The sequence below is a fragment of the Ornithorhynchus anatinus genome, chromosome 2 (genome assembly GCF_004115215.2).
Source record: "Ornithorhynchus anatinus isolate Pmale09 chromosome 2, mOrnAna1.pri.v4, whole genome shotgun sequence".
Taxonomy (NCBI): Eukaryota; Metazoa; Chordata; class Mammalia; order Monotremata; family Ornithorhynchidae; genus Ornithorhynchus; species Ornithorhynchus anatinus.
Window position 1 is genome coordinate 16,523,106 of NC_041729.1, and position 15,015 is coordinate 16,538,120.

Consider the following 15,015-nt stretch of genomic DNA (forward strand, 5'->3'; position numbering starts at 1 on the left):
GTGCCTCAGTTATCTCATCTGAGCAATGGGGATTAAGACAGAGTCCTACGTGAGACTTTAACTGTGTCCAAATTGTCTTGCATCTACTCCAGCACCTAGTAGACTGTCTAGCATGTAGTAAACATTTAACAGATATAAAAAAAATACAAGAGGGGAGTATTAGGATGGGTAAGGAAAATTGGGAATATTACATAGTAAATCTTGAACAAGGAAGGCAATCACAACACTGCAATCTCCAAGCATCTTGTGGCCACAGCCGGAACCAGTAAACTGGGCTAGAAAGAACACTGGACTGACCCAATAATGTCACCGCTTGTGTTATTACGTACCGAGGAATGGGAAGGTCCTGGAACTCTGCTCCTTCATGAATTGTTAGGTTTAGTTACAGTGACCTTAACAATTCATGAAGGATCAGAGTGAACTCAACTCTCCCCTTTGCCCAAGAGCAAAATTCAGGAGAGCAGAGGTGAGAGGAGGCTTATTTTTTTCGTAGAGAACCGCACTCTATGCTTAGTCTATGCTTATGACTATACTTAGTCTTTTCTCACCAAAACCACGGTCCCTGTTCAGCTGGTTTAGGTCTCTCCACCCACAAAGATAGAAATGAAAGTCGGTTAGTGACCTAGTTGTACTATTTCTAACATAAGTTCTAAATATAATCGAGAAGTGGCATGATCTAGTGGATAGAGCATAGGCCCCGGTGTCTGAAGGACCTGGGTTCTAATCCCTCTTCTGCCACTTGCCTCCTGTGTGATCTTGAACAGTGACTTAACGTATCTATGCCTCGGTTATTTCATCTGTAAAATGGGGATTAAAACTGTGAACCCCAGGTGTAACATGGACTGTGTCTAACCTGATTAGCTTGTATCTACCCTAGCTCGTAAAACACTGCCTGGCATATAGTGCACACTTGACAAATACGGTAAAAGCAGTTGTTTTGATTAAAAAGACACTCACCGTCTCTCTTTTTTAGTAGTTGGTTTATTGATTTCCCTGAAGATGTTGGATAAAACTCCATCTGTCCAATCTCGGGTGGTAGGGTCGAGAATTCCATATAATTCTATCACGCTCATAGCTTTGGGATTCAGTGTGTACAATTTGGTTAACAGTCCAAGTCTAATTGAAAGTTGGAAATTTCAGATATGATATTGCAGAAAAATTCCAGCAACACCGGCAGTATTCAAGGGTATAAATCACACTCAGACTTTTATCTTCTAATCTAGGGGTTAGATTGGCCCCACAAACTAAGGAAGCAGCGTGACCCAGTGGAAAGAGAATGGACCTGAGAGTCAGAGGACATGGGTTCTAATCATGGCTCTGCCATTTGTCTGCTATGTGACCTTGGGCAAGTCACTTCGCTTCTCTGTGCCTAGTTTCCCTCTGTAAAATGGGGATTAAGACTGTGAAAACCCATGTGGGACAGGAACTACATCCCACTCAATTATCTTGTATCTACCACAGTGCTCAGCACAGAATAGTAAGGGCTTAACAAATACCACAGTTATTATTATTATTATTGAGCAGCAAACCAGAAACATAGCATGATCCAGAGCCAGAAGGGTGAGTAGGCATTCCGGTTTGGCCAGGGGAGAATGGTAGCCGGTGGAGGAGAGCGGACATTCCCTGAAGAGTTGGAGGGGTAGGACAGGCTAATGAACAGAAACAGTGAGCAAGAGACAACCAGAGCAGAGGCTGGAGGTAGACACTGTCACCCTTCTCGGCCCGGGTCCAAAAGGGTGGGTGTATTTATTATTTTTAAGTGCTATGTCTGCCCAAGCCACGCAGCAACTGAAGACGAGCCACGGTTTGGTCATCCCTGGTCTAATCAAACCTATTTCTCTATGCTATTTTAAAGGAGAAACCTTATTCTCAGAGGAAGCATATGTAGCACTCTCTATCTCATTCTCTTTAAAAATTCACACTGATCTCAACTGGGGTTGTAAAGCTGTAAGGAAGAAGGCAGCATCAAAAGAGTTTTGTCCCTAAAGAACAGTACTTTTATTACCTAGTCATTGATAATGATAATAATAATAATTACGGTATTTGCTAAGCACTTACTATGTGCAGAGCACCGTTCTAAGCGCTGGGGTAGATACAGGATAATCAGATTGTCCCACGTGCGGCTCACATTTTTTAATCCTCATTTTTGCAGATGAGGTAACTGAGGCACAGAGAAGTTAAATGGCTTGCCCAAGGTTCACCCAGCAGACAATATTCAATCACATGGGGCAATAAGATAAACCTTAAAATTTTTAAAACTAAAATCCCTAGTGGATTTGGGGATTTTTTTTTTATATGTGCCATCCATTATTGGTTTCTTCAGTAATAGTGACAGACTCCATATTTTTCCCTGTCGTATTTGTAAATGAGCCAAGAATTCATCTAATGCAAAAAAAAAATCTGCAAATAGGCTAGTCTCTAAAGTAACCAAAAAGGTGCAAGTTAAATCTTTCTAATAAAAATTAATGAATAGGACTATTTCAGTACAGAGTGGATCATTTTAAACAACTCCCAGTTAAAGTTCAATAAACTACTGGGCCCTGGTTTTCTTTTATCGAGACAAATATGTGAAAGATGTGATAAAACCCAACTAAAGAGTGGTTACTATGAGTCCATCCTTTAATTGGCGAACATGCCTGAGGCTTTTCTCTGGGGATGGGATCCACCAGGGAGCAACTCTTATTTACCCATTCTGTTGAATGGTTAGTATTGTGTTATTTATAGAAGTGAATTAGGTCTACTAGGAATTACTTCTTCACTTACAGAAGTGGGGGAGGTCAAAAGGTAAAACACAGTAAAAATAATTACTCTACCAACTCTGTTATACCATACTCTCTCAAGTGCTTAATACAGTGCTCTGCACACCATAAGAGCTCAAAAAAATACCACGGATCGATTGATGGATTCAATCTGTGCAGCAATTTTCTTCCAAACCGTTTAAGCCACAGTGAAACCAGATTCTTCCGGCACCTAAATCCCTCCCTGGAAGGAAGTTAAGCCTTTGTGAAGGCCCATTAATTCTTTCTGTATATGAAAGCTCCCTCTACTGCACTCAAGAATGAGCTAGCCCCAAAATCCTTATTTGAAAATCTCCATTAAGAAAGGGTCTGGGGAATGGAAGTTGGTTGATGTCTATCAACCTGTTTGATTCCAAGTGCTTTTGCTCTAAGCAAGCCAGGAGTCAGATGGCCCCATCCCAGAGCAGAGTAAGTGGGCAGTGACCCACCAAGATTTCCCCAGTGTCCCTCTGGGCCCCATGTGGCATTAAATGTACCACAGCAGTAATAAGTTACCGCAGCAGTAATAAGGCCAAAGCATTAAACCGTCCCCGCAGTGGTCAGAAAGGGTGGCTGCGTTTTCCAAACTGGCAAACTTCTCACCAGAGCTTGGGCATTGGAAGAATCTGGCTGGTCAACAATTAACCTGCAAAACATCCTTTTGAGCTAGGAGGTAGAAGATATATTGTTATCCCTGTTTAAGGTGGAGAAACTGAGGCCTATTCAGTGCTCAAGAAGTTGATTATCTTGCATCATAAAGAGCAGCAGCATGGCTTCATGGAAAGACCATGGGGCCTGGGAGTAAGATGCTCTGGGTTCTAATTCCAGAGCTGCCATTTGTCAGCTGTGTGACCTTGGGCAAGTAATAACTTCTCTGTACCTCAGTTACCTCAACTGTAAAATGGTGATCGAAAACTAGTCCTAGTGGAACAGGGACTGTGTCCAACCTAACTTCCATTTAACCCAGAGCTTAGTACAGTGCCTGGCACAAAGAAAGCACTTAACAGATACCATTTTTTTAAAAAATCATAAAATGCATTACCTAAATTAGTAAACGTATTCCTGTCTCAAAAAAGCATTAAGTCAATGGTATTTATTGGTCCCTTATCCCTTACTGTGGGTCGAGCACTGTACTAAGCCCTTGGGAGAGAACAGTATAATAAAGAGGTTAGACAAGAACCCTGACCACAAAGACTTTACCGTCTACATGGGGGGGCAGACTGATTTTTCATTCACTCGATAGTATTTATTGGGCTCTTACTGGGTGCAGAGCACTGTACTAAGCACTTGAGAGGACACTAAAACAATAAACAGACACATTTCCAGCCCACAGCGAGCTTCCAGTCTCCATCTGCAGGATCAGGAAAACCAAAATAGGAGCAGAGGCCTAATTAGGCAATACACACAGAGCCTGTGCGTATGACGACTTCTCAGATGGAACTTTCCGGAGCTGCACCCACCTAGTCTGGGCCCGGCACAGAGTGTTAATGACAACGGATTTTCCCCCTCCGGTTGGGCCGACGATCATTGTGGTGTGGCGTGTTAACATCGTCTCGTACAACTGAACTACTTTGTCCACCTGAAAGACACGGGTTAATGGATGTAGCCTAGCCCTTGTATTCTAGCCCACGCTACTTTTCTCTATTTCAAGGTACGAACACATTTCATTCAAACAAACAAATGGAGGGCAGGTCATCGCAACAAGTTGGGCTGCTGAGATCTCAGAGACACAGTTCCACCTCACGTGGCTTTCAACCTAGTTTTTACCTGAAATGGTAAAATAATATATCCTTGGTCACTTAGCACTTTTTCCACCGCATCATTAAAATTGGGATAGCGAACACGAGGACAATCCAATCCAGGAAATAAGTCAGAAATCAGGCCAAGGAAAAGAGGAACATCTTCAAACACAAACTTCGGTAGATTCATGTCTCTTAGAGCTCTCATGAGTACCACATCCTAGACAAGAGGAGAGATGGAGTCAAAAAAGTACATTATAATAAAGAACGTACAGTAATTATCAATGCCTAGTTACTAATCTGGAAATATTTTTAGAGCGTGTTTTTGGTTTTTTTGTTTTATTACAATAATAGTAATTAGTATTATTATTTGGTATTTGCTAAGTGCTTACTACGTGCCAAGCACTATTGTAAGCGCTGAGGTAGACACCGAGTCATCAGGCTGTCCCACTTGGAGCTCACAGTCTTAATCTCCATTTTACAGATGAGGTAACTGAGGCACAGAGAAGTTAAGTGACTTTCCCACTTAACGGCAGACAAGTGGCAGAGCTGGGATTTGAACCTATGACCTTCTGATTCCCGGGCCCGTGCTCTATCCGTTACACCATGCTGCTTCTAAGCGCTTACCAAGCACTGGCCTACGTGCTGGAGTAGATATAAATTAATCAGTTTGGACACAGTGCCTGTCTCACGGTCTGTGAGAGAGAGAGAGTTGTTAGGTATAGGGTTATTTTAGAATAGGGGTTGGCAATCTATATTGAATGAAATCTTTGAGAAATTGATGTGCAAAGGAGGAGGAGGAACGGGTTTTTACAGATGAGGAAACTGGAGCAAAGAGGAGTTAAGTGACTTGTTCAAGGTCACACAGCTGGTCAACGGCAGAACCGGGACTGGTTTCTGAATTTCCTGACTCTGACTCCCGGGCTCTTACGCCACTTGGTCGCCTGAAAAAGTGAATCTGTTCCCCTTCCCTCTGTCATTCTGTCTCTCTTGCTGTCTCTCTTTGTTCCCACTCTTTCTTTGAACATTCCATGTGGTCCTCCTCTTTTCTGCCTTTTCAGGCCCACCGCCAACTCACACCATCTTCAAAACAGAGACTCTTTGTATGGGCTTGCATTCTGATTTGCCCTGATCTCAGTTCCACAGCTGGAACTGGAGAAGTGCACAGAATTCTTAGGAATATGTATCTCATACACACCCATCCCCTTTATTAGCTTAGCATTTTGTCTTCTCAAGTTTACAGGCTCTTACCGTTCCTCAAAGAATCTGTATTTGGATATCATTTCTGGAAATCCTGCCACCTTTAAAACTCCACCCTCTTCTTCACTCCGATTCTTCTAATTAAAACCCAGCTTCTGTGTTGACTGACTATGAAATTTACCTCACTAAGATTGGGGGAGCCTCTCTTCAGCTCTCCAGCCATTACCAGTACTGATTTAAGGGCTCTTAGTCCAAAATCATAATGGTGCTGTTTAGAAAGCTGTTCCTTTGCCAGTTTGTACAACACAGTCATCTTTTTGGCCAGAGTCTGTTTTGATAAAAGAGATGTATAGAAAAAGGCTCAGAGCAAGAAGGGAAGACCTCTACGTTTTCAAGCATTTCTTAGTATTTTCTCATAACACATAACTTGATTCTTTTTAAAATGATCTCAATAAAGAAATCAAAGTAAAACCGAAAAACTTACCTTACTTATCCTATCTTAAACCTGTATTTAGGACAAAATCCTCCGAGCCTTCAAGTAAAAGAACCACTCAGCTTGCAAGACGACAGTAACTACTATTCATTTCAAAATAGGCTTCAAGTTTTTTTATTTAGTTAAATTCTAAATTCACGATTCCTAATGCCCATCAAACAGCCAATGCTAGATTAGATATCTAAACAGGATGGATTGCGCTCTCCCACCTTTGACTCATTACTTACGGCATTCCTCCAACCCAGACTATCTTCCCCCTTCTGTTTCCTGAAACCTTACCTCTCCCCTCCTAAAAAAATACCTTTTATGACATTGAATCAATCAACTGAGAGAACTTCTGAGAACTAAGAGAAGCAGCGTGGCTCAGTGGAAAGAGCACGGGCTTTGGAGTCAGGGCTCATGAGTTCGAATCCCAGCTCTGCCACTTGTCGGCTGTGTGACTGTGGGCAAGTCACTTAACTTCTCCGTGCCTCAGTTCCCTCATCTGTAAAATGGGGATTAAGACTGTGAGCCCCACGTGGGACAACCTGATTCCCCTATGTCTACCCCAGCGCTTAGAACAGTGCTCGGCACATAGTAAGCGCTTAACAAATACCAACATTATTATTATATTAACTGTATTTATTCAGAATTTACTGTGTACAGAACCCTGTACTAAATGCTTGGGAGACTACAATTCAATAGAGTTGACAGACATGTTCCCTGCCTCAAAAATCCCCAACCAATTACACCATCACCTCATAACACATATATCACCTTTTAGTACTGATCTATTCGTTTAAGGGTTGTTGGTTTGTCCATGTGTTAATTTATTCTCATAATCTTCAAATTATTTTTTTCAACAAATTGAGGGCTTGCCCGTCTTCTTAGATTTTAAGTGCCCTAAGGCCTTACTTAGGGGATAATTCCATGTATCCTCTAAGCATCTAGTAAAGTGTCTTATAGGCATCTAGTACAGTGTTCCCTGCACATAGTATATTCAATAAGTACCACTGAAGATGAAGATCTCTCCACCTGAGCAGAGATCAGAGTCAGCAAGCTTTTAATACCCAGAGGATAGTCTTCCTTCATGAGAAATTCAGGTACTGACAACACAAAAATAGGGTGTGTTCCGTTTTGGGACAAAGAATTAAATCTCTTGATACATAAAGCATTAACTAGCTCTTGAACTTCTCTGGAGGATTCAAAGGGACAAATAGTAAAACAGGCTGGAAAACATTTCTACTGATGTAAAATAAACATACAATGAATTTTCATTTCCAAACCACTAAGAATAAAAATAATACATTTGGAGATAAATTAAGAAATTTCAACAAGCGCTCATGAAAAAGGGGCTTCACTTCAGTTGACCATTTTGTTTTCCTACCTTTGCCAAAAGAAATCCTTCCGAAAAGAGCATTATCTCACAGATCTGTTGGAGATCAGGGACAATGACAACCACCGGCCTGAATAAGGCCTTTACCGATTCGGGCAGCTCCGTCCGGCCTGCGTAACCAGGATTCATCGTGATAAAGATGCCCATGCGAGAATCAAGGGATATCTCTTGCCCTTCGAACTGGAACACAGAAGCATCAGCCATGAGGACCCTGCTGTACACCCCAAGGAGCAAAGAAAAATGACCATGTTTCATCCTCTAAGACTATGGGAAGCATAGCCCGTACCTGAAATGTTGTCAACTGATGCATCAGAGCGCTTCGAATCGTCTGAATCTGAGATGAGATAACCGAGAGCACCGAGGCATCGATCCGATTGAACTCATCGAAGCAGCCCCATGCTCCACATTGAGCAAGGCCAGAGAAAATTTTACCAACGGCCTAAGACAAAATAGGACAAGTGTCAGATAAAGGGCACTACCCCTCCTCAAGTCGATAGGCGTTGCGACTATATACAAATGTTTCAGATGGAATTAGACAGTGACTTTTATGGCTGATTTGTAAAAAAAGAAGTAGGTTGCTGGATTTCCAATAAGAAAATCATTTTTGCAGCGGTTGCCCAAATATTCTCACAAGCTAGCCACCAGCTGGCTGTTAAAAACAGAATTCTAAGTTATGGGACTGCAACTGACACGAATTTCTGTCATATTTTAACTCAAGTAATTCTGTATGATAAAGGGTCTCTCCGCTTGTCTAACGCTTAGTTATTCTGCTGTTCGTGGTTTGTTCTCTCATGACTTTGGGAGAATAGAGCTGGGCATTATGGATAACAAATGCAACAGTGCAGCAAATGACACTCTTTAAATGCACCTGATGTGAAAGGGATTGCGGTCACGCATCAGTTTTTATCATCTATACGCACTAACAAACCCTCAGGGTCAGCAGCAGCATCTTCCAACCTGAAGGACTTCCATGGACATAACTGCGATAATAACATCTCTTCATATGTAAAGCTTAAACTGCCTAATGTATTTTCTGGATTTGTTGAGCAACAAAATACTAAACCAAACGGGTCAAAATTTCTACACTTGAAAGATACACAGAAAATAAATTAATTGTGACAAAAAAAATAATTAAGAGCCTTGCCTTGTAATCCATGCCCTCTCCACAGTTGGTTACCACACAGAGCAAGCCCAGAGCTTTAGCTAAATCCTTGGTAGTCTCGGTTTTGCCTGTACCAGCTGGACCGGCTGGGGCCCCACCCAAAAACATGGACAAGGCCTGTCATAAACAGAGCACAAATAAAAAACAAATTATGCCTCTGGAACAACTAATCGAACTACCAAAAAGGCTGAAATCAATTGATAAAACACACAGAGAACCTGCCTTTCCAGTACAGTAGGCACAAATGCAACACAGAAGTAAAGAAAGGCAAAATTATTTGCAATTATAATAGCAAGAGAATCTCATTGATTAAGGCATCATAAAATAAAAAACCCGAAATAGCAGGATAGTCATGACTTGGAAGACAATGAGTCTTAGAAAATTGCGGCTTCTGAATTACAGAGTCAGTGGCAAACATCACTTGAGAGAAAGGGGGTACCCAAGAACTAATTCAAAAGACAAAGAAATGACCCTGGCTTCACGGTAAGCCATCTCCCATTTGGAATTTGGAGCTGAATGGATCTGGTTCAGCGTTGCTGTCTAACCCACGCTAGCTCCAAGGAATAGGCTCAATCCGAATGGCATTAATAATAATAATAATAATAATGTTGCTATTTGTTAAGCGCTTACTATGTGCACAACACTGTTCTAAGCGCTGGGGTAGATACAGGGTAATCAGGCTGTCCCACGTGAGGCTCACAGTTAATCCCCATTTTACAGATGAGGTAACTGAGGCACAGAAAAGTTAAGTCACACAGCTGACAAGTGGCAGATCCTGGATTCAAACCCATGACCTCTGACTCCCAAGCCCGGGCTCTTTCCACTGAGCCATGCTGCAGGAAGCTGAAGGGAATTCCTTAGAGCCCCTGCTAGGGTGGGATATGGCAATCAGTTACACAGAGTCCCCACTCCCCCTTCAATAGCCATCAGGAAATAGATTAAAATGATTCTGCTATCTCCTCCCCTCCCGCCACCCAATATCCAAGGGGTTGGGAAACTTCTGTCAAATTAAGCCTTAGAGGAAATATGGTTAAGAGCTATATTATGGAAAATCTGGGTCCTTTAAAAAGAGGGTCCATAATGAAACCCTAATAATTACTGTTGTAGCTGTTAAGAATTTACTCTGTGCCAAGCACCATACTGGGCACTGAGACAGAATGCAGTCCCTCTCCCACATGGGGTTTACAGTCTAAGGTGAGCGAGGTGGAAAACATATTTTATCCCCATTTTTACAGATGAAAGAACTGAGACATAGAGAAGTTAATGACTTGTCCAAGGTCACATAGCAGGCACGTGGCGGTTGGTGTTAAAAGACAGGTCTGTTCCAGTGTAGGAATTAATGATCAGATCACAGAATAACTTGGCATGAAGTCATTTTTCAGTAACTACAGGTGTTACATTCAGGCTATAGCCGTAAACTAGACTATAAGTGCTTTGTGGGCAGAGAACTTTCTACCAACTTGGTTGTATTTCACTCTCCTAAGCGCTTAGTAGAGTGCTCTGCACACAGTAAATGCTTAGAAATACCATGGGTTGATTGATCGATTCACTCTTTATTTTAAATATTACCAGGAGCCAAGCCCAATTTCAGTCATTTTCTTCAATCAATTAATCCATGGTATTTATTGAGCACTTACTGTGTGTAGAGCACAATTCTGAGCGCTGAGGAGAGTATAATACAATGAATCATTTGAATCATTCCAAGAGCAGAAGCATGAGAATGTAACTGGCTGGGGACTCCTGTCCCAGAACTGCTGAATTAGTACCTGAGTAAGTGTCAGGTATATCCGATCCGTGAGCGGCGTGATGACCAATCGCCCATTCAGACCCATGTATTCGTATCCGTAGCCAAAGGTCCCGGTGCACTGTCGGACATTCAGTTCATCTGGTTCTCGATCCCAGTAAAAACGCAACTGACTCTCCCATTCAAATTCCCGAGCCTCGAGAATGCTAGAGAAAGTGGAGGAAGGAGACCGGGGTTCAGGCGGGGGAAAGAAAGAAAAAGGCAGGAGATGAGAAAATAGCTATTAATAAGGATCAAATATTATGAAGAAAATATTGGGAAGCAGCATGAAGTAGCGGAATGAGCACGGGCCTGGGAGTGAGAAGGTCATGGGTTCTAATACCGGCTCTGCCTCTTGACTGCTGTGTGACCTAGGGCAAGTCACTTCATTTCTATGGGCCTCAGTTACCTCATTTGTAAAATGGGGATCGAGACTGTGAGCCCTATGTGGGACAGGGACTCTGTCCAACCTGATTAACTTGTATCTACCCCGCTGCTTAGAACAGTGCTTGGCACATAGTACCATTATTATTATTATTATTATAATTAACATTATTATTAAAAAATAAAATGCAGTCATTTTCTCTAAGTGGCCTTACCTGCCTCTTATAAAGGCATCGACTATATCTCTGGCATGCACGTCGATTATCAGGACCGTGTTATATTTTTTCCGGTCATTGTTGCTTAAGGGTTTGGTGATCCGAGTCACCAGTTCATCAATCTGCTGATGCATCTTCTTGCCGTAGGTTTTCATTGCCTGCTTCTCTCCCTTTTTGACTTTACAGAAGACATCCTCCACTTCCCAGGTCCACCATACCTGGCTGGCAGCCAGAATCACCATGCCTTGGTACAGAAGCATCCAGTCGACTCTAAGCAAAAAAGCAAACCTTAGAGGGGTGCAACATTCTAGAGAGAGAAGTAGTGTGGCCAAGTGGAAAGAGCACAGGCCTGGAAGACAGAGGGACCTGGGTCTAATCCTGGCTCCACTACTTGCTTGCTGTGTGACCCTGGGCAAGTCACTTAATTTCTCTGTGCCTCAGTTACCTCAGCTGCAGAACGGGGATTAAATCCTCCTCTCCGCAACTGTGGGCCCTATGTGGGAAAGGGACTGTGTCCAAACTAATTATTTAAAATCTACCCCAGAGCTTAGAAGAGTGCTTGACACACAGTAGGCATTTAACAAATAACATTTAAAAAACGTAAGAGTAAGCCAGACTGGATTGTCTAAATCTATACCTCAAACACGGCTACCTCCACAAGAGTCCTAACAATTCCAAATTCTCAATGAACCCACATTCACATCAGATTCTATGAAGAACCCCGCCCCCCCAACTGGACTGAATTCTCCTTGAAGGCAGGGATCAAGTCAACTACCTCTCCTGCGTGCTTAGTGAGTCCAGTGCTCTGCACTAAATTCTCAACAGATACTATTGATCGATTAAGGAGCTAAAAAATTCTGACATTTCCCATCCCCAAACAAAAACTTCTCTCGCAAAAACTAGGTGTACTGAAATGGAAGAAACTAAATCTCCTATTACACTTTGAGGGATCTTAAAGTAAAATCCTATACTCAGTTACAAAAATGGCAACTCTGCCCATCCAGCTAAGGCCCAGACCTGGCCCCGCTCCAAGCCCAAGTTGAAGCCAGTCAGTCAATGGTATTTATTGAGTGCTTATTGTGTGCAGAGCACTGTACTGTACTAGGCGATTGGGAGAGTACACTATAACAATAAACAGACACAACCCCTGCCCACAGCGAGCCAGCCAAACTAGTCGGAGTGACAAAGCGATAGGGAAGCACTGAGGAAAGCGGAACCATACACGCTCAGTTAGCTCATCTGTAAAATGGGGATGGAGACTGTGAGTCCCACGTGGGACAGGGACTGTGTCCAACCTGATGAACCTGTATCTACCCCAGCGCTCAGAAGAGTGCTCGGTGCCCAGTAAGCGCTTAACAAGTACCATAATTATTAATTCCTATTATTATTTTTTTCCATGGATGCAAGGACTATCCACTTCTGCACAGAAGTGGTTGTCCCAGTAAGCAGCTGTGATCTGCCGACCAGAAACCACGTGGGAAGCAGCGTAGCCTATTGGAAGAGGAATAGCCTGGGAGCCAGTAAACATTCCACAAATACCATCGCCTGATTGACTGATATTTTTCCGATTACGACTAAAATCCATCTAGATGTGTTCATATGGTTCGTGCTTATTCCATCACCTGCTTCGGTCATCACAGTATCGAAATATAGCTTCTTTAGTAATCAGTCTATTTGTTCTTCTCATTTCATTGAGCACTGCCGTCATCCAGTCCTCCACTCGTCCGTCGGCTAGGACCGTCCGGCGGAACGTCATTATTTCTCCTTCTGCTGAAATCATTGCTGCCACTAATTTTTCACCACTATCCCCCTCTTGGAACTTCAGGGAGGCAATATTATCGTACATCTGGAAGACGCCAATAGAAACAAACCATGTCGTATTTTAATGACTGGGTAATCAAGAAACATAGAATCATGCAAAGTCCGAAATGTTTTGGGGAGGGGAGGGTTTGGGGGAGGGCTTGGTTCTTTTAACAGTGGAAATTTCCCAAATCTGAAAAAATAATTGGCAAAGTACATTCAAGATAGGTGAATAAATAATTAAATGATTTATTTATGTATATTAATGTCTGCCTCTCCTTCTAGACTGTCAGCTAGTTGTGGGAGGGAATGTGTCCGTTTATTGTTATACTGTATTCTCCCAAGAGCTTAGTATAGGGCTTTGCGCACGGTAAGCGCTCAATATATATGACTGAATTAATGAATGAATGAAGGTGGGTCCCTGACACAGAAGGGAAGGGGATCATCTAGGGACACACCATCTTGAAACCCTGCCTTGGGTGAAGTTTCCAGAGCCAGTGAGGATAACTGCCCCAGTACAGAGAATAAAAAGCCCCAGTTACAAAACTGACCTTAATCATGTGCTCCTGGACACAAAGAGGATCACTACTACCGAGAATGCTGAGCAATTCATCATCAGAAATGAAGAAGAACCTCGGGAAAGCATTCCGTTTGGAATCCAGATAGTCATTTAAACTTTTCTGACAATTCTCCAGACCTTCGCATAAACTCTGCAAGTCAGAAAGCCTACTAGGAGCTTCACAGCATTTCTTTATTATCGGCTCTTTTAGCGTCTCGGCCATTATCTAGAGAGAAGCGAAGAAAGGAGAGTTCAGGCAAAACTGCCTAGAAACACTACAAGATCGAGTTCAGGGTCGTGCACAGAATAAGAAATAAATCAAAGCAAGTGAACTAAGAAAAATCATTCAGTCCACAAGCTCTCCAGCCCCCAGTCACTACTTAAGGACCAAACATTAATTAATACTCAACGTAATTCCAGGGTCGTGTTTTTTGGGTAATCGTCTGCACAGAAATTGGGAGTGGAGTCCTGGGCTATCTTCCCTAAACCTGCACTCCCTCCCCGATGCCTGGATCCCACCTAAGCCTGGAGGATCCATGACAGGAATGGTGGTGGTGGTGTGGTGGTAGGGAGGGGAGGAGGAGGAGAGGGGGCAACCACTTTACCAACATATGCTCCACATTGCTCCCTATTGATGAAAAGCTTCAAATTTATATAATTTCATTAGTTCTTAAAAGGAGTGCAGGGGAGGGATGCAAGTATAAATGTGTGATTTTTAATCTCTTTTATTTGTTGATTGAGGGATTTTTTTTATATGGTATTTGGTAAGGGCTTACTATGTGACAGGCACTATACTAAGCACTGGGGTAGATAAAGGGCTGCTCTCCCACTCCCCCGCTCACAGATTTCTCCTGCCTGTGTACGACAAATCACACCTCACGGGGAAGAGAAAAGTCAGTATAGGTGTATGGAAAAGTAGATTGTAAAATACAGAAATAAAGGCAGATGGTCTAAAATGATCGTGATAACCACACAAGCATCTCCATTACTTACTTTTTTAAATATTCGGTCAATGTTGTCAAATTTTTTTGCCTCTTCTGGTAATTGTAACCGGATATCTCCCCCGATAAAAATGCTTTCAAGATACATCCATTTTCTCTGGACCACCATCCATACCTTCAAGAATTCATTTTTACATTCAAATCAATAGTATCCTTCCACCAAAATATTTCTAGCAGCAATAAGATTTCAACCATTAATCATTCGATTGTCCTTATTTTACCCTCAGTCGATCCCACTGAAGGCCAGGTTTTTTCTTACCTCAATAACTTCCTCAATTAAAGAGAGAGTCTTTTCCCACTTGTGAACAGTTGACAGAAATGGCCCCACAAATCTGCTTCCCGACATGCTCTGCAGATTAACAGCGTTGTCATCGAGGGCTTGAATAATGTCATCTACGGATCCCAAAATGTAGCCTCGCTCTTGTGTACCTTTAAAGTACTTTACCACAGTGAATTTCATGTTCTCCCATGTGTCCAATATATCCTTAACACCCTAGTTGGAAAGACCAAATGCTTGGCTCAGTCTT

The 15,015-nt window shown here is 42.5% G+C and overlaps 1 protein-coding gene across 5 annotated transcripts in view; it reads right to left on the reverse strand.

Moving 5' to 3' along the window:
• The window catches only part of DNAH10 (dynein axonemal heavy chain 10), a 120,682-nt gene that overhangs the window by 63,892 nt on the left and 41,775 nt on the right, over positions 1-15,015 (reverse strand). For 4 of the 5 annotated variants that reach the window (XM_029055375.2, XM_029055348.2, XM_029055339.2 and 1 more), the window contains exons 27-39: positions 14,748-14,981; positions 14,481-14,603; positions 13,480-13,713; positions 12,751-12,974; positions 11,129-11,398; positions 10,513-10,696; positions 8,729-8,863; positions 7,871-8,023; positions 7,576-7,764; positions 5,898-6,044; positions 4,545-4,736; positions 4,238-4,356; positions 958-1,116 (exon numbers count right to left, since the gene is read on the reverse strand). In XM_029055375.2, coding sequence (XP_028911208.1) covers positions 958-1,116; positions 4,238-4,356; positions 4,545-4,736; positions 5,898-6,044; positions 7,576-7,764; positions 7,871-8,023; positions 8,729-8,863; positions 10,513-10,696; positions 11,129-11,398; positions 12,751-12,974; positions 13,480-13,713; positions 14,481-14,603; positions 14,748-14,981 — 2,363 coding nt within the window. The remainder of the gene's footprint in view (positions 1-957; positions 1,117-4,237; positions 4,357-4,544; positions 4,737-5,897; positions 6,045-7,575; positions 7,765-7,870; positions 8,024-8,728; positions 8,864-10,512; positions 10,697-11,128; positions 11,399-12,750; positions 12,975-13,479; positions 13,714-14,480; positions 14,604-14,747; positions 14,982-15,015) is intronic. The other variant, XM_029055366.2, reaches the window with a different exon arrangement.